The sequence below is a fragment of the Juglans microcarpa x Juglans regia genome, chromosome 1D, assembly GCF_004785595.1.
Source record: "Juglans microcarpa x Juglans regia isolate MS1-56 chromosome 1D, Jm3101_v1.0, whole genome shotgun sequence".
Lineage (NCBI taxonomy): Eukaryota > Viridiplantae > Streptophyta > Magnoliopsida > Fagales > Juglandaceae > Juglans > Juglans microcarpa x Juglans regia.
The window spans coordinates 25,338,959-25,363,449 of record NC_054594.1 but is presented as its reverse complement, the minus strand read 5'-3'; the positions used below and the strand labels follow the sequence as shown (position 1 = coordinate 25,363,449).

General features: G+C 37.7%; 1 protein-coding gene across 1 annotated transcript; it reads right to left on the bottom strand.

Annotated features, from left to right (window-relative positions):
* Window positions 1-429: 429 nt before the first annotated feature.
* On the bottom strand, window positions 430-24,167 carry LOC121254303 (importin beta-like SAD2). The gene is given in 23 exon segments (XM_041154297.1): window positions 430-1,310; window positions 1,437-1,563; window positions 2,134-2,294; window positions 2,378-2,517; window positions 2,681-2,820; window positions 6,755-6,934; window positions 7,111-7,181; window positions 7,184-7,213; window positions 8,892-9,023; window positions 17,507-17,705; window positions 17,776-17,894; window positions 18,036-18,077; window positions 18,190-18,349; window positions 18,690-18,870; window positions 18,960-19,083; window positions 19,167-19,312; window positions 20,594-20,767; window positions 20,865-21,049; window positions 21,594-21,756; window positions 22,816-22,965; window positions 23,267-23,354; window positions 23,438-23,573; window positions 23,815-24,167. Coding segments are annotated over 23 exon segments (3,099 nt in total). The 5' UTR covers window positions 23,905-24,167; the 3' UTR covers window positions 430-1,149.
* Window positions 24,168-24,491: the final 324 nt, after the last annotated feature.

Here is a 24,491-nt window from a genome sequence, read left to right as displayed (position 1 = left end):
TTTAACACTTCTATTGTTTCTTATCCTTTGTTTTTCTTCCGGTCTATATCCAAAACAAATATAAAGAAAGAAAAAAATAAAAGATTAGTAAAATCAGTTAATGCATTTCCATTGTTGAAGCCAACTTGGATACAATGCTTCGTTTTCTAGAGCCATTCTCTACCTCAAATCTCCTGAGAAATCTTCAAGCTTCCTTGTTTTGTTTACCGCTTGAGCAATTCCATTCTCAAAGAAATTTTAATGTGACTTCTGCCCTTCCATTGGTTGAATTAGTCTTGAGGTAAATCAATCAATAAAGCTTTATACAATCTCTCCCCATTACATTACTCTTATAAATTTGGTGCTGTAGCCTTTTCATGAAACTCGGATTTTTAAATAAAACACCAACTATGAAAGAAAAATCATTCCAAATGAAGTATATACACAACATTGGATCAAAATGGACTGCTCCTCGTTAATCTACATCATCATATAAAAAGAATAAAAGTAAATGTTTTACAATCGGCAGCAGGCAACCCTTGGAATTGGAAGCCACCCTGCAATCAACCCAAATAAACCAATATTGAACCCTAGACTCTATATACCTTATAAAAGGGGAGGGGAAAATTTTGTTGGTACGACCCAGCAGCAAAAATTATCAATACAGCCATGAACTAGCCGTAAGAAACGGGAAACAAATACTAAAGACCTGTATGCGTGAAACCCCCAACTGCTATCAAGCCAAGAAAGCAGGTCCTAGGGTTTCCAAATCAATAAATCCTGGAAAGCGGAATACTACACCCAGAGAAACCGTGGACTAATGAACATGAAAAGAAAGGAGGGAAAGACAACGCGTACCGTTCAAAACAGGCTTACTCCTACCATAGAATAGCCATAGTCACCAGAAAACGACCATAACTCTGAACGCCAGAATAGAACAAAGAACTACCTCCAGGGTTTCACTAATCCCACCGTATATCAGTGGGGACTTGGACAAGCAAAGCTTCCAAGAACTTTGAACATGATAAATCGTTGGGGCTCACCGACCCATGATCATTAAAACAACCAAATGCTCAGATGGGGTGAATAGCAACAACGCTGTATGCAACCCGTCACGGATCAGATGCAATATGCAAAGCAAAATTTTGGCCGCAGCATGCCATCGATAGCTTAAGCAGCAGCAGTAGCTGTTGCCTTTTCCATTCTTTCCTTTTCAATCTCTGCCCTCCTCTGTTCAGCATGCTGGGCAACACCATTGGCGAGGGCTTGATAATGGAAGTCAAGTGTCTGTGTAAGGTTCTGGAATCTCAATGGATCCGATGCTTGCAAGACTGGATTTGAAAGAAAGTGGGGCAATTGGAAAAAAAAAAAAAAAAAAGTGGGGCCACTACCAATCAGAATAGTAACATTATTAAAAGAGTTCAAGCAAAACAGGATTGAAGAGAGTTCCCACTTACCTTTGACTGTATCCACAAAGAAAACAAAAGGGTCAACCTCATCAATTGGTGATTGCAACTCTTCATCATCACTATAGTCATCATCTGAGTCATCATCATCCTCATCATTTGGGCGAAAAGCCTTAGCCTGCTCATCACAGAATGTCAAGTTATGATAATTAAATGTATTAAAAATAAAAGCAACAACCTGAGAACGAATAAAACCAGCATGAAAAACATTTCCTATGACGTGGGATCTCACCAAGATGGGGCCTCCAAACCCACCCTTGGGGAGTGAGTGTCATTTGGTCCAAGCATCATTGTAAAAAACCAACAGAACAATAACATGACGTCATTCAGCTTTAGCTCAAATAACTTCTTCCCCCTCTTATGGAGAGGAGCGTGAGATCATGGATTCAAAACTTACTACGTGCATGTCATGTAACTTGCAATACAATTACAACAGCCCAAAAAATTGTGCATTTTTTGCCAATTAGCGTCTCTTCTGCATGCACTACAGATAATTAGGCATGCCTCGGATGACACTTTCTCAATCAATGCGAAAAAGCTGGGGGTTCTATTCAAGATCTGGGATTCAAATGAAAGTTGCATACACACCAAAGAAATTTATGGGTTATGCAAATTACCTGTAGCCATCATGCCATTATTTCAAAAAGTGCACATACAATTAATTTTAACGGCTGATTAAAATCCACACCTGTTCAGCCAACTTTTGAAGTCTAATGCTGTCAGCTTCATCACCATCTTCAGTATCAACTCCCATTTCCTTGTCAGATACATCGCCATCATCTTCTTCATCATCAGTTTGAAATCCATCCATATCATCGTCGTCTTCAGCTTCTTCTTCCTTTGCCGCTTCTGCCCATTAAGCACACAAGTTTAGAATTATCTATACAAATGATGCAGATATGTTAAAAGGGGGGAGAGAGAGAGAGAGAGACCGGCGACTTGATCCTTGTAAGCAACTAGGAGATCAAGGGTTGCCCTGAAAACACGTCCCAAAGCTTCACCTGGCAACTGATCAGCAGGGAGTGACAGGAGTGATGTCAATCCCAAGCAGCATACTTTCTTATCATGTTCCCTGTAACATAAAATTTATGACATGCCAAACCTTCTCAAAGGGTCAAGAAGCAAGTATCAGACAAAGGGTGTGGTGGAAAAAAGAGGGTTTTTTCCTCATATTTTCTTGGGGAGGAGAAGAGCGAGGAGGGCATTAAGAATGGGAAACAAGATTGACTGTTCACCTTTTAAAATTAACACGTACACCACTCTTTCTAACTTGTTGCAGCATCTGGAACCAAAGGTTAAAGATTTCGGTTGCAACACCTAGCTTTTGCAATATGCCAAGTGTCATGGCTGCATTGTAGTAAAGAGCATCTGCTATCTGCAATGATTTTCTTTTTTAAGAACAATTTCACCTCAAAAGAAGCTTCAGTATAAGTAATTTTGAAGCAGATACCTTTTAACAAAAAGTTCATTTTATGCAAGCCACAGAGGAAATATAACAGTGATATTCTAGATTCAACATACCAGTTGTTAGTTTAGAGACACATTGAGGTATAAAATCCATCCTTTGTAGTTCTCTGAATGTTCTTATCAATTAGCAAGGCTCTGAAGGTTTCCTTGATTAGCTTAAGTACAATAAATACTACCATTAACAAGGCCATGGTGGTCTATTTAATCGTTTCATGTCTAATACAACCTCCAAGGGATTACTGAATCCAACGGTCTTAAGTATTTTAACAAGTAAATAACAACGGGCAATCAGGTAAAATTAAAAAATAAATAATAAACAGACCCAGTAAGAGATAAGGTAGTTTTAGCCCGTGCAAGTGACAATGTCACACCCACGATTTTATTCAAGGGTCCAAAATAGAAATATGTAATTGTGTTTCTTTGTTGTTGTTGTTCTAATTACTATTATCATCATAATTTCCATAGATCTATTCCATAATTACTATTATGTGTCTTACATGAATCATGATATGTTTTCATTTATGATAACGACCAGTTGTGTTATTACGTGTCTTACATGCATCATAATAATAAAGATAAAAGAAAAGTTATGAAAGAAGCTTTAAGAACGACCATATGAGATGCATGGTATCAATGCAAAAGGATGGATGTGCAAGCCACATACCTAAGCGTGGTCCACCATGTTTATGTTATTAATAAGTTAAGCGGTTCCCTTTGTGGCCACAAACAGTGGAATCGTGCACAACCATGCATATGGGGTTAATGTGCGTTGGCCCAATAAGGAAAGTGAAAGACGAGTTCAATAAAGTTATGCATAGTGCATGTAGAATGTTATGTTTTATATGTATGAACCACACAAGTTTCATATTTTATAAGTATATGCACATTTTCAAGAAAACAATATGTCTATCATGTTTGTTGTATGATGAACTACTTACTGAGCATTCGACTCATTTTGTTTCTGTTTTTATGTTTTTAAAATCTCCAGGTAAAGAAGATAGTGTTGACAAGTAGAGAGCCATGCATAGATCATGTTTGAAGGGACTTTCACACTTAAGTGTTTTTACACAAAAAGACCAGTTTTCCATTTTCTTGCTATAAGACTCTTTTATTATGTTATGTTTTTGGGAATTTATTTTTGAAAAATGAGGTATTTTTAACATGTTGGGTCTCTTTACCGGGCACAATTACAAAAGTACATAACATTTCCTAGCCTACAGGTGTTGTGGAGGGTGGGTTCATATCTGGATTCTCACTGGGGGAGGCAACTTCCAGCTGGATTCGCGAGAGTGGGTTCATACCCTAATCTTTTGTGGGGCTAGTCATGACCAACTTCGAGTTTTGAGGGCTCCCCTTTTATGCTTTGAAGTAGCATCGGGGTTGAAGTGAACTTGGCTATATCAGAAATAGTGTCAGTGGGGGATGTTCCTAATACGGAGAGCATGACTTCCATTTTGGGATGCAAGATATCTCAACTGCCTATGAAATATCTTGGCCTCCAGTTGGGTGCTCCATTAAGATCCAAATTGATTTGAGATGATATTCTGGAAAAAATGGAACAGAAATTGGCTGGTTAGAAGATGTACTTATCCAAAGGTGGTAGGGTAACCTCAATCAAAACTACTCTTTCCAACTTGCCAACCTACTTCCTATGTATGGTGTGGTGATAAACCCCAAGTGGTGAAAGCCTAGTTCTTGGGGTATCACTCCCTTCAAGGTCCAAGGTTCAACACCTCATAGGTGCAAACAATCATTTGAGGCCACACCTCCTGGTGGAAAAGCAAGCGATTTAACTAGTTCCGTGTAAGGAAACTTCCGAGGGTGTGGTGCAGGACTAAGGCTTACTTTGTAGGGGTGGATCCGAAGGGCCCTGCCTTGGAGAGGTTCACTGACATAAAATAAATAAATAAAAAAGGAGTATGGTGTGGTGATAGGGCACTACTCAAGGAAACTTACCCACAAGTTCATTGTATAGCAAGAATGAAAGAAACTTCGATAGCAGACCTCTTAATCCTAACCAATGGTGTGGTGATAGGGCACTCAAGGAAACTTACCCACAAGTTCATGGTATAGCAATAATGAAAGAAACTTCGATAGCGGACCTCTTAATCCTAATCAATGGTACTCCCCAATGGAACGTAACATCCCTCATAGATGCACAAGATTGGAAAATAGACACTTTTTCGGAGTTCTATGAACTAGTGTACCCTACCCGTTTGATAGGGGGGTCAAAGATAAAAAGTTCTGTAGATCAAGAGTAGTCAATGAATGAGCTTTAGAAGTTTCTTTTTCAATAATTTACTCCATTGGTAAATTGTAATTGATTTTCATGGCATGACTTCACGCATAGGCATTGCTCTTGAATATGTCCCATATACTTGGGCTCTTGCCCATTCCTATGATCAATAAAATTTTGTTTACCAAACAAAAACAAATTATGTTGGGACCCTGTACAGGGCACAGCTACGAAAGTATTACTTATAAATAAATAAATAAATAAATAATAGCTACAAAAGTATGTAACATTCCTAGCCTACAGGAATGGGGTGCTACATGTAACAAGGCCAATCAATGTTCTAACACGAATAGTCAACAGAATCCAAGACGAGTTTGGAGTTGTTTATAAGTTTATCATATGGAAAATCAATTCCTACAAGGAGGAATGCCATTCAGTTGCCAACCCTATTTTTTTGGGATAAATCCAAGATTTAGACTCTTTTTCTTTTAAAACTTGCTGCCAAACTCTAAGAGCTTATACAAAATATTTTTCTAAGGAAACCAAGTCTTGTAAGGAGTTGAAAAACTTTTTCGTGAGCCTTGATATGGCCCAAGAAAAACCTAACTTTTTTCTTATAAAAAGAACAATAAACCTTATTACTTCAACCAAGAAACAATTCCCCCTCGTTGTTGCCCCTTTTCAGCCCCCAAAACTCGGAGGATTTCCTAAAACTGCAGCCCTTCTCATCCTGTAGCAAAAATTCTATACACGGGCCTCCCTTTGATCATTTAGGTGAGTTGTCTTCTAAGTTTTTTCAATTCATTCAAGTTTAGATTTACCTATAAAAAAATCAAGTTTAGATATCCAATAACCTTCTCATAGATTTCTATATCTCTCTATTTTTTTACATGAATATCGGTGCAAGATTCAATCTGTCATACTAAGGGGAGGTTTGGATAGCGAGTTGAGTTGAGTTGAGATAAGATAAGAGTTGAAAGTCGAATAAAATATTGTTAGAATATAGTTTTTTAATATTATTTTTGTTTTGAAATTTGAAAAAGTTGAATTGTTTATTAAATTTTATCTGTAAGTTTGGAAAAGTTGTAATGTTTAGATGAGTTGAGATCAGTTCATTATCCAAACAAGGCCTAAATTCATCAAGACTCAATTCAGTTTGGCTTAGGTCATGCCGAGAGGAATAGTAGAGCTTTTCGACACATGGAGAGAGTTGGTAGCCCACAAATTGCAGCAATGTGAAAAATGGTTCTTACTTGCCTCATATGGTGTATTTGAAGAGACCAAACACTAGAAATTTAGAGAACCGTGAACAGATGATGGAGAAGGTCAAGACTTTCTTTTTCAACACTCCTTCGGAAAGCTTTTATAGACAGTAATGGGCTTAATTTCCATAATTTTCTTGTATCTGTGTTCCTAGATAGGTGTCCCTCTCGTATACATTTTGTGTACTTGGACTGCATCTATTGCACTTAATGAAATTTTACTACTTATCAGAAAAAAACTCTGGCTGGGGGTTACAAGGGAGGTATTTCCAAAGAAAAGCAGGGACTTATCTTAATGGATAATGAAACGCATTTATAAAAAGAAATTTATTCATGGTCCCTACCACTTGCATGAGAAGACATTTCAAGTACGACTTCTCAGCCCGACGCAATCGCTCAACTGTGATCCTGAGATACGGCTCGATCCATTGATCCACCTGCCCCTTGCAGTTCTGAAATACAACTTGAATGAGCTTAGGAGCTGGCTCAATATCATTGTCCTCCATATTTTTATCTGCCATGATCTGCAAATTCAGAGAAACACACAGACCTTATCAGCTGAAGGGGATGGAAGGAAAGAAAATTAAATGAAAAAAAATTAATGTATCAAAACAATATTGCCTTTTCTCATTCTCAATCCAATGCTTTAGATAGACAGCTAGGCACCAAAAAAAATTTTATTTAGCAAAAAGAAACTCACAGATGAAATCATATTCCAAAGGCTTTGCTGGTAGTCTGGTTCTTTACAAGTGAGGAAACGTGCTGTTCCCTGGATATGTAGTTGTCCAAAGGAACCAATATATCTGCAAAACAACAGCACTTCTTAGAATTAAAATATGGAAAACGAATATGATAATCTGTTCTAAAGAAAAGATTCAGCTTGGAATGCTTCAATTCATCATTTGTCTATATATGCCACTTACCAGTATCGTCTACATATGACACATATAACACATTGCTACCACTAATTGAATAAAAACTTGTCAGTTTTACACGGACCTTTGACAATGCTCCATTCTGTTCAGTCCTAACATTGGCATTTTTTATATAATATCTCCAAGGAACTCGACGACCAAAATCAATCAGGTGCCATGCTTTGCGATTATTATTGGGGAAGGGTGGGAGGAGAAGAAGGGGGAAGGATACTAAGAAACAAGATTTTATTGATCAAAAGAGTAGGCAAGAGCCCAGTATACGGGACATATACAAGATCAATGCCTAAGCGTGCTAGTTTAATGATACAAGAAATTCGTGAAAAGTCATGCCATGAAAATGAATTACAATTGACCAATGGAGTAAAGTGAGGGAGGACAAAAAAAAAAAAAAAAAAAAATCAGAATAAACAGGAAGTGCCATGGGATTAGAATTTGCACCACAAAAAGATTGGCGGAACTTGTTTATTCTGGACATTAAATACATGACCTTGATAACTGATATCCACAAAATAGGTACAGCATAATTAATTATTGGAGGTTGTCCACCACCAATGCTTAATTCTGTGGACAAACTGACTTTCATAGCCAAGTTTAAGGCTTCGTTTGGTTACTCAACTCACCTCAACTCATCTCAACTCATCATTATAACTTTTTCAAATTCCAATACAAAATATAATAAACAATTCAACTTTTTCAAATCCTAAAATAATAATAATATTAAAAAATAATATTCTAACAATATTTTATCATCTCAACTCAACTCAACTCAACTCAGTTCAACATCCAAACGCAACCTAAGCCATACGGTAAAAAGTTGTTACAGCGTTTATCTGATAAATAAGTTGCCAAGATGTTACTTTAATACTCCCTCCATCGTACAAAAACTAATACCTTCTCCTATATTTTAAAATGTCCCAAAATGGATGTCCCATTTGATTAGTGCAATGAGGGAAAATTTAGAAATATTCTACAATAACAATAATGCTCAATAAGTTTTCAACTTATTATCAGTTTTAACTTTCTTTTTTATTGGCACCGGGTGTCTGGAACAGCGTCGTCTTATTAGTTTAACTGATAAGTAGGTTTTTTTTTTTTATGACAGGGGAACCACCCCACAGCAGAGCCCTTAGGACTCACCCATGGAACCTAAACCCCCGGGGAGACTAGCACAACATCCCCCACCATAGCCTCCCACTTAAATCGCAGTTTGATCCCAAAGGGAATCAAACCTGTGACATGGGGCTTGATAAGTAGATTATTACACAAATAAGAATGTAGTTGACAACCAAAAGGTGAAACCAGACCTTTGTGTCACTGCTTAACGGCCACCGACACACCTATTATATCACAAGACTTATAATAAACATGTTTCATTCTAGCTTTATGTCATGGGGTAGAGAAATTATTGATTATAAAAACCATAGATACATAAAGAAATCTGCATAAATAGAACAAATTACCCTAAAAAAGATAATAAATGCAATAGTACAAATGAAATTGCCCTTGTATATCCAGCCAAGTATACAAAGGTCAGAAAGAATCGTACTTGGAAAGTAGTCAATAGCGAAATCTGCTAACGCTTCCATCATCAAGGGCCAAAGACTCCACATATCCATAGATATCGTCGGAGAAAAGAAAGTCATGTACGAAACAATTTCCAAAACTTCTTCAAAAACCTCTGCACAGGTAACAGGAAAAAAAAGGTGCTGCAGTGTGAATAGAATACCAAACTATAGAAGAAAAAGAGCAACTAAAGCTGTGGTAGTCTGCAATTTCATACAAATATGTTAGGACTCCAGTGGCTAATTGAAACAATGAAAGCCTTAAACAAGAAAATTTTATATCTTTTCTGAATTTCAACGAGTATAAAAGCTTCAAAATTGAAAAACCGCATGTGCTGCTTAGAGACTCAGAAGAGATATCCATGTGCTGCTGTCATGGGACTCCACAATAAGCGGTCTTAAGTGACAAAAAAGGTAGAAAATATTATATACTTTTTTGTAAGTCTATCTTCTGAAAGGATTAATGCAGCCACAGAAGAAGAGATCTAGCTGCTATTTGTATATGTATTTCATAATTTCATAAAACAAAAAAGTTTTATTGCCTAGGTCCCTGTTTACTCTTTTTTTTTTCTTTTTCCTTTTTATAAGTAGGTCCCTGCTTACTTGAAATGGAAAAGAGATCAAAATGCCAGGCACTCACGTCCTAAGACTCCAACTAAGGAAGAAATCCTGGCAAATTGTCCAGGCAACGTTCCAACAACTCAAGAGTGACAAAAACTCAAATAAGCAATCTACTAACTTGTAACTTCAGCTTCACGGACTTCCATGACCAAAACTATGCTAAAAATGTACTAACTTAAATGGATTATATTGTAGGACAATAAACATTACCATGGAATTATTAGAAACTAGATTCTTCTATACTGAGGGAACTTGCGACACCGACTTTCAACTTTCAGTCATGAAAAAAGATATCCCTTTAAATGCATTGCACAGCAATTTATATGTCCATTACTTAACAGTCACGCAGGCATAAATTTTCTCAACTGGACATTTGCCAGACATCAAGGCTGGCCACACATACACCATATAAATTAGTTTGTCACAATGAATAGTGCAAGGCTGGCCATTCTTCTTAGATTTATCCATTGTTGTTGGACAATTGGATCATCAACCTTGGCAGAACATATCATCTTCCCTTTCATGGATAGGCTATCCTATCCTCGACTACGTATGCCCCCAATCTGGAGTAAGGTCTTATTTCTACCCAGAATAACATCCGTTTGGTAACAAGTTTACGGTAAAAGAATTCCTGTTTAGGGTTAGTTTTTGAAGCTAGCACCAGCAATGCCCGATACATATAGGTTTAGACTCGAAACAAAGCGGTTCAAACCCGATACAGGCCCATTATGAACTGATGCTTGTTTCGGCTGGTACAGGCTTGTTTCAACCAATACAGAGCTAAGATTTGGGTTTTTAATTTGGGTTTCTACTTTTCCAGATTGTCTCTCCAAATTTTTCATCCATGTTTCATATTTTGTGTGGATTCTTGTCTCCAAGTTAAATTGTTGTTTGATCACGGCTGATGACATTAAAAATTTTCTCTCCATACGAGACTCGTGAGTAAGCAGTGGGTCAAGAGAAAGACCTTACCCATCTATCCCGCCGCCACCCCACCCACCATTGACCGGCAAGTGACACCACACCGCTGTCACATACGAGGCGACAGGCCATGGTGTCCTCGTTGTGGGTCGTCCGGCATCAATCCTCGCCGGCAAACTGGCTCCTTCAATTTTCTTCATTGTCAGAAGTGTCAAACTGTCACTGTCATCTTCGACACCACCACAGACCTGAACAACAGACCCAGGCGACTCAGTTGTGGGGCCTCCGACATCGGTCTTCTTCGGCAACTGGGAGTTTACCGCTTTTCTGCTGTTTCGACGGACTGCTTTCAACATACTGTTTCAACGGATTTTGGCAACCACATTGTGGGCCTCCGACGTCAATCATCCTCCGGCGACTCAGTTTTCTCTGTTAACTCATGTTAGGGGCTTCTGTTCCTCTTTCATGCATTCTCGACAGTGAAGACATGCAGCTTGGGAAGCTCCTGCAAGTAGGTTTGATTAGTATTGGTCAGACGATGCGCTTTTGGGTGGAATCAAAGGCTTTCGAACTTTTGCTAGAAACATGGATGTCTTCCTTAAAAATTGTGGGGAGGAGTAGAAGGGTTTGAAGATTTGTAGTGATGGGTCATAGTGGTATAGAATGGTTGATGGCTACGGTGGAAGCAGTACTACAGGTGGGGAGAAATTTGGATTTCACAAAACACTTGCGTGAAGGAAACAGAACATTCATGGCTCAACAATGCTCCAACGAGAATAGTAGGTTTCTAACGGTCACAGAATATGGTGGAGGAGGCCAACGGAGTATTGTAGTCATTCCCGAAGGGTATGAAGGTCTGGGTTGGGAGAAATTTGCTGCGGAATTAGCAGAGCTGCGGATATGCTTTTTGCCGATGGGTCAAAGAAAGAAAACCAAAAGAAGAATGAGAACATTAACTTGGAGGTAAATCATAAAGACCCAAGTACATTCATGGTGGCGAGGCGATCATATGTGGAAGCTCTAAAGACGGGTCACGCTTCAGGGGTTCATAGTGAGGGGATTGATGGAAGTGGTTTGTAGATCACGCCACAAAACCAGCTTGTCGCGACGCATAATTCCTTAAAGGAGATGGAAACACAACTTATCGAATTGAAGGCAGCGATAGCTTTTTTGTCTACGAAAATAGACCTACTTTCAGCTGGAGACAATAGGGTTGTAAGAAACAAGACCAAGATAGGCCCGAATGCTTTGAACTCAGATAAAGGAAAATGGAAAATCAAATTCGGCCCTATTCCTATACCCAGATCCAGAACAGTATGGCGGGTCAAAAGGAAGTCTGGGTTATTTGAAATGGGTTCTACATCGGGTATCGGCATCGAGACATCTGCAATGGAATGTCATTCGCCTCAAGTGACTTCCATACTTCAAGAAAATATGGCTCCCTCATCGGAGTTGAAGGAAAATGGTGTCAGACCATTGGTGACGGGACCCGCTGAAGTAGCGTATAAAGGGTCACCAGAGGTAAAGGGACTTGATGTCATACCATTGGAGAGAACCAACGGAGTTGCTGAGAAGGTACCGGATTTGAATATGGATTTGGCGTTGGTGCAGGTGGATATTGTGGCTCCTCTGGTCTCTCTTCCTCCAATAGCAGATTGGATTCAGCCTAAAGTTCACAAGATTCAGTAGTTCATGGGGATTTCACATGGAAGATGTGAAGACCAATTTAAAGAACTAATTACTATGATTGAGGCAAGCCACGCGCTTGAAACCAAATCAAGTTTCAAGAAAAGCAAGGAGTTACGTCTTTTTTAGGGAATCAACTACAACGCTAAGGGTGGTAGCTCATCTAGACGGAAATCTAAAGGCAGGGCATTGTGAAGACGGGAAAACAAGGGGTTGGAGTGAGGATTTTGGATAGAATTTTAGTTCTACGGGAAGCAAGGGGTTGGAGTCAAGCTTGGTCTATTTTGGGTTATTTTTCACGGGCTTTTTGGGTTATTAGGGGTTTTAAATTATGGGCAAGGTGTTCTCTTGTATACATTCAGTGTACTTGACTACTCCTTTTTATATATATATATATAATATTTTTACTTATAAAAAAAAGGTTAAATTGTTGTGATACTTTTCTCAATGACAACTAAACTTGAGTCAATGTCTCTTGCACCAAACATTAATATGCCTATGACTTCAGTGAAGTTGAATGGAAAAAAAAATATTTTGTGGTCAAAATCTATTGAATTATTTTTGAAAGGCAAGGGTCTTCGTCATACTCACTTGGTTGATCCAATGCCTGAGTCAGCTAGTTCTACATTTGCTCAATGAGAGCAAGAAGATGCTCAAATACTGTCCCTAATGTTGACCAGTATTGAGCCTAATATTTGCACCAACTTAATACATTTTGACACCGCTTAAGAGGTGTGGAGGCATCTCAAACAGATGTATTCGGGTGCTGGGAACATAACCTGTATTTATGAGTTGTGTCAGCAATTCTTTGGGTTGGAACAGGGTGCTTTGGGCCTGGAAGAGTATTATTCTCAAGTGATAAGCATATGTTAAGAACTCAAAATGTATCAACCTATCACTTCTAATGTTTCAAGTATGCTAAAACAACAGGAAGATTTTAATGTGTCTGGTTTCTTGTTGGCTTAAAACCTGAGTATGAGTCAATGTGTTCTCAAATTCTGGCAAGTCCACAGCTTCCCTCATTTTCTTATGTGTTCTTCCGACTTCAGCGAGCCACATTATCTGGACAAGGATCTCAATTTTCTTTAGATCAGAGTAATGAGAGATCTGCTTTAGCTGCCTCCTATGTTACTCCTGGTGGGAGTGGAGGCGGGAGTGGTAAAAGTGCACGTGAGGGGCGCGATGCCAGAAGTAATCACACTCGAGGTCGTGAATCTCGTAAGTGCACTCATTGTGGTCGCACTAACCACTCAGTGGACTATTGTTGGGATCTCCACGGTAGACCATTTGGGTTTGCTAATCAAGCTATTTGCCAAAATACTACATCACCGTCAACGAGTTCTAACTCGACTCCCGAGATGATTAGCATATCGAAGGATAAGTATAATCCGTTTATGGATCGCACACGAGCGACTTCATCTTCCATAGCTACTTGTGCCCATTCAGGTACAGCGTCTGCATGTCTTATCTCATCTACTCAAGATCCATGGATCATCAATTCAGGAGCTAATGAACATTTAACCAGTTTGCCTTATTCCTTATCTAAGTTAGATACTTTGACATCTCCAAAGAGTGCTACTCTTGCTAATGATTCTCTTGCTAAAGTGGATCCGCTAAGCTCACCGATTCTATATCTTTGTCATTTGTTCTATATGCTCCTAGTTTTCCCTTTAGTTTGTTGTCCATTAGTAAAATTACTCAAACTCTTCAATGTTCTGTGACCTTTTATCCCACTGTATGTATCTTTCAAGATCTCAAGACGGGGAAGAAGATTGGTACGGGGCATGAAGCTGGTGGTCTGTATTACCTTGATGTCAAACCATCACCCACTCGAGCCCTCACATCCTCATCATCTGCTTTTGAATGGCATTGTCGCCTTGGACACCCATCTCTTTCTCTTTTGAAAAGTCAAGTTACAAATCTTGAAAATGTATCTTCCTTTCCTTGTGAAGCATGTAAGCTTAGCAAACAACATCGTGTCTTTTGTACCTCGAGTTGATAATCAAGCATCTAGTTCTTTTGAATTGGTTCACTCTTATATATGGGGACGAATCAACATTGTATCAAACAAGTTTTAGTATTTTGTTACATTTGTTGATAACTATTCTCGTATGTCATGGTTGTTTCTGATGAAGGCACGGTATGAACTTCTTTCCTTATTCGAAGTCTTTTGGAAAGAAATTAAAACTCAATTTAGACAAAAAGTTCAAGTTTTGCATTCTGACAATGCTAAAGAACACCAATCTAGTGCCTTTGCTACTTACTTAAGTAATAAAGGAATTGTTCATCAAACTTCATGCTCTTATACACCCCAACAAAATGGAGTGGCTGAACACAAAAATCACCTTTTGTTAGATGTAACCCGAGCACTTTTACTGCACATGCATGTTCCTAACGTTTTTGGAGTGATGGTGTTCTTACTGCATGTCACCTTATTAATCATATGCCTTCATCAGTCCTCGATGGTTCCTCTCCCTTCTCCATCTTGTTCCCTTCCTCTCCAACTTTTTCTCTCCCTCCAAAAATCTTTGGGTGTGTTTGCTATGTTCATAATCTTGGCCCAGGCTTTGATAAGCTTGTTCCATGTGCTATCAAGTGTTTCTTTGTTGGTTACCCGGACTCAAAAAGGATATCACTACTATAGTCCTGCTCTTAGACGTTACGTCACTAGTGCTGATGTTACCTTCTTTGAGTCCATACCCTATTTTTCGGCAACATCTTCGGTTGTTGTGTGATCCTCTACCATTACCTACTCTTACCCTTCCTCCTGCACACTCACCCACTTTTACCCAATCCTCCTCAATTCCTTCCCTTGTTCCTTTACAGGTGTACTCGCGTCGCGTGCGGCCCCCAGCTCCCATGCCTCCACCAACCTCGTCTCCATCTTCGAATCCTGAGTTACCTAGTACTTCAGACTCTCCACCTATTGCTCTCCGAAAAGGTACTTGTTCTTGTGTTACTCAACATCCGATTACCCAATATGTCTCCGGTCATGCCTTATCTCCATCTTTTTCATGCTTCACTTCTCAACTTTCAAAACTTTATGTTCAGTTCAGGATGCTTTATCTGATCCAGAATGAAGGACAGCTATGAAAAATGAAATGGATGCTCTTCACCATAATGAGACATGAGATCTTGTTCCTCTACCACTTGGTAAACACCTTGTTGGTTGTAGATGGGTATATACAATTAAATTCCATCTGGATGGTTCTGTTGATCGTCTGAAAACCTGCTTGGTTGCTAAAGGTTACACTCAAACTTATGGCATTGATTATGACAAGACTTTTTCTCCAATTGCCAAAATTTCTTCTATTTGAGTATTGATCTATCTTGCTGCTAACTTGGATTGGCCCTTATTTCAGTTGGATATTAAAAATGCATTCTTATATGGCAACTTAAATGAGGAAGTGTATATGGAGCAACCACCTGGATTTGTTGCTCAAGGGGAGTATCGAGGTACTGTGTGCAAGTTAAAAAATGCATTATATGGTTTGAAATAATCTCCTCGAGCAAGGTTTGGGAGGTTTTCTGATGTTGTATTAGCATTTGGTCTTCATAGATGCCAAACAGACCACTCGGTATTTCACCTACACAGTGATGCAGGTCATATCTTGTTGGTTGTATATGTTGATAACATTATAATTACTGGAAGTGACTCAGCTAGAATTGTTAGGCTGAAACAATTTTTACATAATCAGTTTCAGACAAAAGACTTGGGCAAACTTAGGTACTTTCTTGGAATTGAAGTCGGTAGATCTAAAAAAGGCATTAACCTATCTCAGAGAAAATATGTACTTGACCTTCCGGAAGAAACTGGCATGTTAGGTGCACGACCTATTGACACTCCTATGGACTCAAACCGTAAACTCTTGAAAGATGAAGGGGAGTTGTTTGGAGATCTAGGTCGGTATCAAAGACTTGTTAGAAAATTGAATTATCTTATTATCACTAGACCTGATATCTCTTATGTAGTGAGTGTAGTGAGCCAATTTCTACAAACGTCCAGGGTCTCACATTGGGATGTTGTAATCCATATTCTTTGTTATCTTAAGCGAGCTCCTGGCATTGGACTATTGCATACACCAAATGGAGACCTTAAAATTGAAGCTTTTTCAAATGCTGATTGGGTTGGATCTCCTTCAAATAGAAGATCGGCTACAGGATATTATACCTTTGTGGGAGGAAACTTGGTTACAAGGAAGAGTAAGAAGCAAACAGTAGTAGCTCGGTCTAGTGCAGAAGCCGAATACAGAGTAATGGCTCACACTACTAGTGAGCTGACATGGTTGCAACACTTTCTTCAAGAGATTGGGTTTCCAACTCCTGTCCCTCTTCAGTGACTTTGTGATAACCAAGTTGCAGTCCATATTGCGTCTAATCTTGTATTCTATGAGAGGACTAAACACATTGAGATTGATTGTCACTTCATTCAGGATAAGATACTAAGTGGTGACATTTCTACACCCTTTGTGAAGTCTGCTGATCAACTTACAAATATGTTTACTAAACCACTGTGTTGTAGTTGGTTAAACCTTATTTGTTCCAAGCTAGGTTTATATGATATATATGCCCTAGCTTGAGGGGGAGTGTTAGAGGACATGGTTGTAATTAGTATAGTTTAGGAGTGTACAATGGTCATTTGTATGTAGTATGTACAGGAAGTTGAATGTTAATAAAGATTACGTATTCATTCTCTCTCTCTATGTACGACTACAGTAAGGAAAGCACTTCAGCCTTTGTGCTTAAGCGCGCTTTTACCAACACTCCCATCGTCTAAGCTCGCAAACAAGGCTTGCAACCAATATCTGAAAATAATCATATAGGCATTCAAAAAAGCATCATTATGCAAAGAGATGTTGCCAAAGAAAAAGTATCTCCAAGTGTTCACTTCTCATATATCAATTAAATTTTACCCTTCTGCACACTTATCAATTCAATTTTACATGTATGCACACCAATTAGATTTTTTTCTCTTACCAAAAATAAAAATTACATGTGCTCACTTCTCAAAAACAATTTACATGTGCTGGCATAAAGACAGGATACTCAACCCCTTTACGCACCCCTATAGATGGCATGGATACCGATCGTCTAAACAAGTCGAACAAAAAAATTCTGAAAGATAAATAACCCAATCACGAAATGATGCCCACTAAAAGGTTCCATAAGACTGATTGACCAGCTGTAGTAGAAAATGTAATAGATGATCAAACAAGATACCGTTGAGAGACCTAAAAATCCTTGTCTACAAGACTAACTAAATAATATAAGCAACATAAAAATTTTGCATGAAATGAGAATTTTTGGAAAATTAAAAAGAAAAAAGAAAATCATCGTCAATGGAAGCCAAATCAGAGTATCAAATGCACACCTTGGCCATCACTTGTCAACATTCTACGCATTATAGGAAGCAAAGTTGGCTCGACTTGCACAAAAAGGTGAGGAAGCCTGCTCACTGATTCGAGAATGGTGCTAATGGCACGTAAACAACCAACTGCAGCTAAAGCACCTGGATCATCAGCTTCATCATCAGCTTCAGCTGTGTTCATACACCTCCAAAACGCAGCCGCCTGAGAAAAAAGGGACTGTCAAGCATTGAAGACACTTACAAAAATAAAAAGATGTGATAGCAAATATTACCAAATTCTGGCATAACCCAAGAGCATATGGTGCCATCTCCTCCCCAAACTTGTCCACTATAGTCTCCAAAGTAAATACAAGGTCCTCATTCTCAACTTCATTCATAAGTTTAAAGAACTCTGCATGAGAGAAAATTACATATGTTATATCTTTCATTCAATAAGTTGATATATAAGACTATTGACTTTTTGTTTACTAATAAGAAAAATTCAATAAGTCACATTGTTAACAGCCTTTGCAAAGTGTCATAAACTGCATACCGTCTAGGAGTTGAGGAAGAATTGGGCGGATTTCATTCAAATCTGCATAGTTAACAAGGTGCTAATTCCATCAAGCAGACAACATCCAAACCAATGGAGAAATAAATGTAAGATACACAACAACACACATAAACCCCATTGTGTATATATATACCTCTGCAAGACTCAACAAAAGAGCGCAATGCAAAAACAGAATCAACACGAACGGGAAGTTCTGGATCACGCATCCCAGACACAACGCTGTGTAAAGCTTTACGAAAATTGTTCTGATCTGAGAAATTTATATGTGCATACTGTCCTGCAACCCATGCAGCCTAACATCCAGAACAATATTCACAATAATAAGCTATTTTCCAAAGGCAGTACAATAACAGTGTACTTAAATAAATTCCCAGTTAAATGGAACACTTACGAAAAAATAATGAAAATATATATTTCTCAACCTTATCAAATGGGATAAAAAATAAATCACTTGAAAATAAAATTTCTCTGATAATTTGGCATGCAATGCTTTAGTTCTAAAATTGGTGTTTGAAGAAGACATGCCAACAGCAGAGTATTGTCAAATATCACAACAAACTGAAACATGCAAACTAATAACTAGCCAAATGTTACAATAGTAACTGAACAGAATGGAGTTTTAGATTCAAAAACCTTAGCTCTAAGATGCCCAAACGGACTACTGAACTCGGGGAAAACGTGTTGCACTAACATACGCTCGAGTTGGGACTTGTAAGGTTCAGTTTGCTTCAATTTATCACAGAGAGCTCCGATTGCAAGAAGAGCACCATCTTTCTGTCTGTAGGGTTTGTACTCTACCGGAGCTTCATCATAACTAGTATAGGAAAAAATACAAGAAACAATTAAGACACTCAATTTTTTGATACATACATGGCAACAATGAAATGAAATTAAAATACATACCTCTTAAAAATTTCCACAATGAATTGAATAAACTTGTGCAGATTTTCTTTTCCACGTTTTCTAACCAACTCACTGACAAAATCCATGGCAGCAGTCCTTGGACTGTATAAATCTTCAATTATATCTGAAGCCAACCAGAAGAGGTCCTGAATCAACTACAACAATCCAAGGTATTTAAAGCAATAAATTAATGTCATGAGGCCATACCATAACCCTTCCTCACATACTCATGAGGGTCTTCATCCCAAAGCTTTTGATCATTGTCATTGAAGCACATGAGCGGAAAAACTATCTCAAAAAGAAGAGTATCAAGTCGAGATTGGAGCAGATTATACATACTGTTCTTCGAGATACTGCATATACATGGTATAAAAAGGGGGGGGGGGGGTTAAATAGATTCTTTCAACATATATTGATATATAGCGTGGCAACCGAGCAGCAGTAAGTGAAGCAATGCACCAAGATATTGAAGGTCTTGAGATAAACTAGATGGATAGCATGGCATGACATTAATTCTACTTTCACGTGTCATGGAGCTATATTACAATAAAGACAGACAGTGTCAGTGGAATCCAGAACTTCAAAAACATGCATCATAACTCAATGCAATAAAATTGATGAAAATCAAATAAATTATTATTGTTCTTCTCCTAACATGCAAGTTTCCCAGTTCCCTCCACCCAAAAGATTTCAAAGTAACAATCCTGGAAAAATATGATGCTTCTCACAATGACATGCAAGCATTCATATCCCCAACACCCAGAGTCATTTATGATACTTCTTTTCAAAACAAACCCTTTTTTATTGGTAAAAATAAAAAACACACCCTTTAAAACATACATCATCCATGACTTCAAGAACACATTGGCAAAAATGACACTCTCCTCTACCCTTTTGTATAAGTTAAAACTTATTAATGAGTAGAAAAGGTGTTGCCTGAGATCCAAGCCAAAAACCTAATAAGATAATTAAAAAAAGAGCTAAAAAATCCAGATCTTTTTAGCACAAATCCAATAAAAAGGGATCTTAAACTGACAGTCCTTAATATCTGCCAACATCATTTCCTTATCGTCAAAGCTCTGTTCGTTCCATTCTCTCCAAATACACACAACAAGCAACATGGGATCATCCTCCACATCGCTTTACTCTACCTTCAACAGCGCTTCTCTCTGGTCTTCTCTACCCATAACATCCTCAAATGAAAAATAATTAAGTAAAATCTAAAAGAAGGGGGAAAGGGGGGAGGAAGGTACCAGACAAGGAGAATATGGTTTAAAACTCTCTTTCATTTGAATTCCGCATGATAATCAGTTTTTTTATCCTAACTATATTAATACAGCAAACTCTTTGTAGTTGATGTAAAGAATAAGTGAGTTGGGTTCAGTTGCACAAAAACTTGTATGAGCCTGAGTGCAACATGAACTGGTCTTCTAGGATTTTAAAACCTATGATGATATCATAGAAAAATGAAAATCACTAAATGATATCCACTTCTTCTAAAAAACCGCATAACAAACAGATTATGCAACTGATAAGAAGATTAAATGAATCAGAAAATTCATAAAAGAGGAAGATACAATGGGCTTAATATATGACAGTTAAGTCTTAAAAACAAAAAAGTGCCAAAACAAAACCTGTTGCTCAAGTATTGAAGAATCAGATTGATGACTCTGTCGGGTAAATAGCCACCAACACGAATCACATTCAGCAAGTTCAAGTGAGACTCCAAAATCTTGCCGGCATAATTCTTCTGAAACATTTGAGCAAAAGCTTTGTTTTCTGGGTTTTGAAGTTTCAAATCACCAAACCTGTGAATTATAGTTTAAATGCCGATGGCAAGTCAGAATGCCTCTTGTCTCAAAGCTCATTCTTAATTTTTGGCATGTTTCAAATCTAATAACTTACCGAGTGTATAGCCTGTTTAAAATGTGAATTGTCCATTTCTTAACCTTCCACCACCCCCATGATTTCCGAAGCTCGGGGTCAGCAGGCTGCCCTTCCAATGGAACAGGCCTCTCTAATACATTTAGAAAAAGAATCATCCAAGCACTGAACACATTCGGGTCAAAAAGCTGTTTTGGAATCTCCAACTGAAAAGAACAAACATAAACCAAAATTTAATAATTAGTCATGGAGAGGTAAAAGAACAAGAAAGGGAAGGGTACAAAGATAGTTAAAATATTTTCTACCACAAGATTTTTCCAAGTCTTTAAACTGAAAAATTAAATTTTATGGAAACCAACTTTATTTGAAAAAATGCATTAGCCCCAAGGCAGTATTGTTTACAAACCAGAAACCTTCCCACATGTTAGAAAAAGAAAAAGTATAAGGTAATGCATATCCAATATGATTATCCTAGTAGGTTAGAGTGTTGAAAGAGAAACCAAAGAAAACAGCTTGCAGCACATGGAAGGCCATTTTGAAGCCATCCAAAAGACTCATACTCGCAACTAATTAGATCGGAGACAGAGAGAGGGAGAGAGAAGGATTTCAATGGATATTCTTATAAAACAACTTTAATGCAACGTCTACAAACATGCAACCAAATAAAATTGAAACCCAAATTGAAGCACCAAGTAGAATGAAATTCATGGATAGACGGTAGACTTTCAAACTCTCCATCTACCAACTTACATATATGGATGACCAAAATATTTTACAAATAAGCTTGATCAAATCTGCTACATCCAACGACGGGTTGACAATCTGAACAAGCTTGTTATATATATCGAGCAAATGAGGAAATGTCTCATCAACAATGTGACAAACCGGTGTTCTCTCCTCGTCAGACTTGAACCTAAGTATAAAAAAGAATAAAATAAATTTCGGTAAGCAAGATTGACATGAACAAAGTCCATCTAGTAAACACGGAAATAAAAGAGGCTTCAACGTGGCAAATTTATTTAGGGATAGAGTTCCTCAAAAATCAGAAATGTATCAATAAGTACCATTGCTCAAGACAACAGCATACATAAAAAACAATATGATGGACACTTCGGAAAGTTAAGCCATGATTTTTTTCCTAAAATACTAATGTTTGAGTGTACTCTATTAATCACTTACAATACTCAAATGCTGGGACTGTGTTCACAATCATGTCCATTAACACAAGTAGATGCCTCTCCACGAGAACATATAAAGGATTCTTAAGAATGAATGAACAGAAATAACTTTTTTTTATAAGTAAAAGAAATTTTATTAATACAAAAATAGGCATAGCCCAAGGACACAGATGAATGAACATAAATGACTAAAAGGATGTTGAACCTTAAAACTCAACATGTGAGAGAGAGAGAGAGAGAGATAATGACACCGAAGGCTTAACCTGACAATATATTGCTCCTTGTTGGTTAAATCAACAGACAGGCTCTAAAGGACTGAAATAATGAAGGTGAAACTGAGATAAATGCAAGCCCTTGTAGCCTTTCACGCAAAGCAGGTTTTTCTTCATTAAGATACGCAACTCTTTTTTTTTTATAAGTATTAAGATAGGCAACTCTAAGAAATGTAAATGCAACAGATTATTTTTTCCATAAAGTAAAATAAAATAAGGAAAACGAATTCATTGGAAGAAACAATATTTCATCCTTCTAATTTACATAAAAGTATTAATTATCAAGAAAGATATATAACTTAAAAGCAAGCATTAGCTTATGCATGCATGTACAAAATAGATTACGTCAGTTCTCTTGACCTTCCTATCTAGGTAAAAAAAGGGACCAAAGAACAGTTCTAAACTGGATAAATGTATAATAAAGGGCACAAGCCATTGCATAATTTTAAAGGAACATTACTTTGATTTTACTATCTCTTACTTTCAGCTCTAAGCCTAAACTAGGATGAGACATAAACTTACTCATATTTTCTAGCAAGTATCCGCAACACATATAAAGCTCCATGCACTTGTTGATCTTGCAAGTTATGCTTCACCCAGTCCAAAAGCCGTGGCCATTGTTCAGGGTAATCAGCATGGATAATCGTCTTGAGGCACTCACCTAGCTGTACCCTGTACAACGTAGCATTTCAATTTACTTCAAGTGCTAGTATATGATTTATCATGGATATACGAATGAGTTTTTATATCAGATTGGACAAATAGCAATAGGCTTTATCAGAGAATCATGAAAAGTTACAATTAACAAATTAAAACTTGGAAAGCATGCGTCAAGCAGAATGGACACATGCAGAAGTGGTCGTTAGAAACATGCATATACTGTTTTTCTTTGATAGGTAAGTTAGGAACATTTATATACTACAACTAACAAAATGAAAGCAAAACCAAATCTATCGCAGTTAGAAAATTTTACCTTAACAGAGGAGGAAGTTGGGGTACAAACACTAGAATATGATCCCTCACCATGTCTTTATCACTTTGCAAAATCTTCTGCTGCTCATCTACATCGAACCAAAAAAGGAACAAAATTATAAATCGAAATTTAGCAAACAATTAAGACAACAAATCACGCGGCATACCGTACCAGGCTCATTAGGCGACCAGTTCTTGGCGATGAAATTCTTGAAATGAATGCTGGCGACTTGGCGGACGGCCATGTCGCAGTTGTTATCCACGATGATTTGCAATAGCCTCACCAAATGTTGAGGCGTGTACTGAAACTGCCATACGGAAATTACAGCACCAACCAAAATAAAACAAACATGCATTGATCTACGAGCCTCTCTTAATTACGAAAAACAAAGCTTTTTTTTTTTTTTTTGTATTCTTGAGAAACGATCTTCACATGGAAGTAGAGATTATACATAATCGAGCTGAAACGAACAATAATCAATAAGCATAATTCTGATACAAATCGTTCCCTGAAAAATAAATTAAAGATGGAACAGTGAAATGAGGAACCTGATTGAGGCTTTGCTCCGCCGCCTTACGTTCATCGGGGTTGGGGCTTAGAGCACCTTGGAGCACGACGACGAGGCTAGGAAGGTCCATAGCGGGAGTATGTAGGATCCGAAACGAATTCGGATCGAGAAAATCAGCGATCGAAAATGATCTGAATCTAAACCCCCCTTCCTTTTCCGGCGTCTCTATAGGGTTTTAAGACGCACAGAGACTAGAGAGTAGAAGAGGATACAGCCGAGAGTGTGTTCAGGAAGGAAGGAAGGAAGGATGCGGAAGGGGACAATCGATCGAGGCGGTGTTTATAAAGCTCTAGGGTTTACGCTTGTCTAACTTCAATTTCATATACTCACTGCCCACTGGTTGACTACCTCTACTTGGATTTTTAATCGAAATTTATAATTTATAATTTACACTCATTTTTATCATTTCTTTAACTTCGACCGATAATAAATGCAACCGGTGAACTTTTAACATGGAAATAAAAGATAATGATAAAAGATAATGAGTTAAGACGGTGTAAAAGTTAATTAAAATATTATTATAATATTATTTTTATTTTAATAATATTTTTATTTTGAAATTTTAAAAGTTAGATTATTTATTATATTTTTATGTAAAATTTGATAAAAATGTAATGATTAGATGAGTTGAAAGTCTCTTTTTATTCAAACAATCAT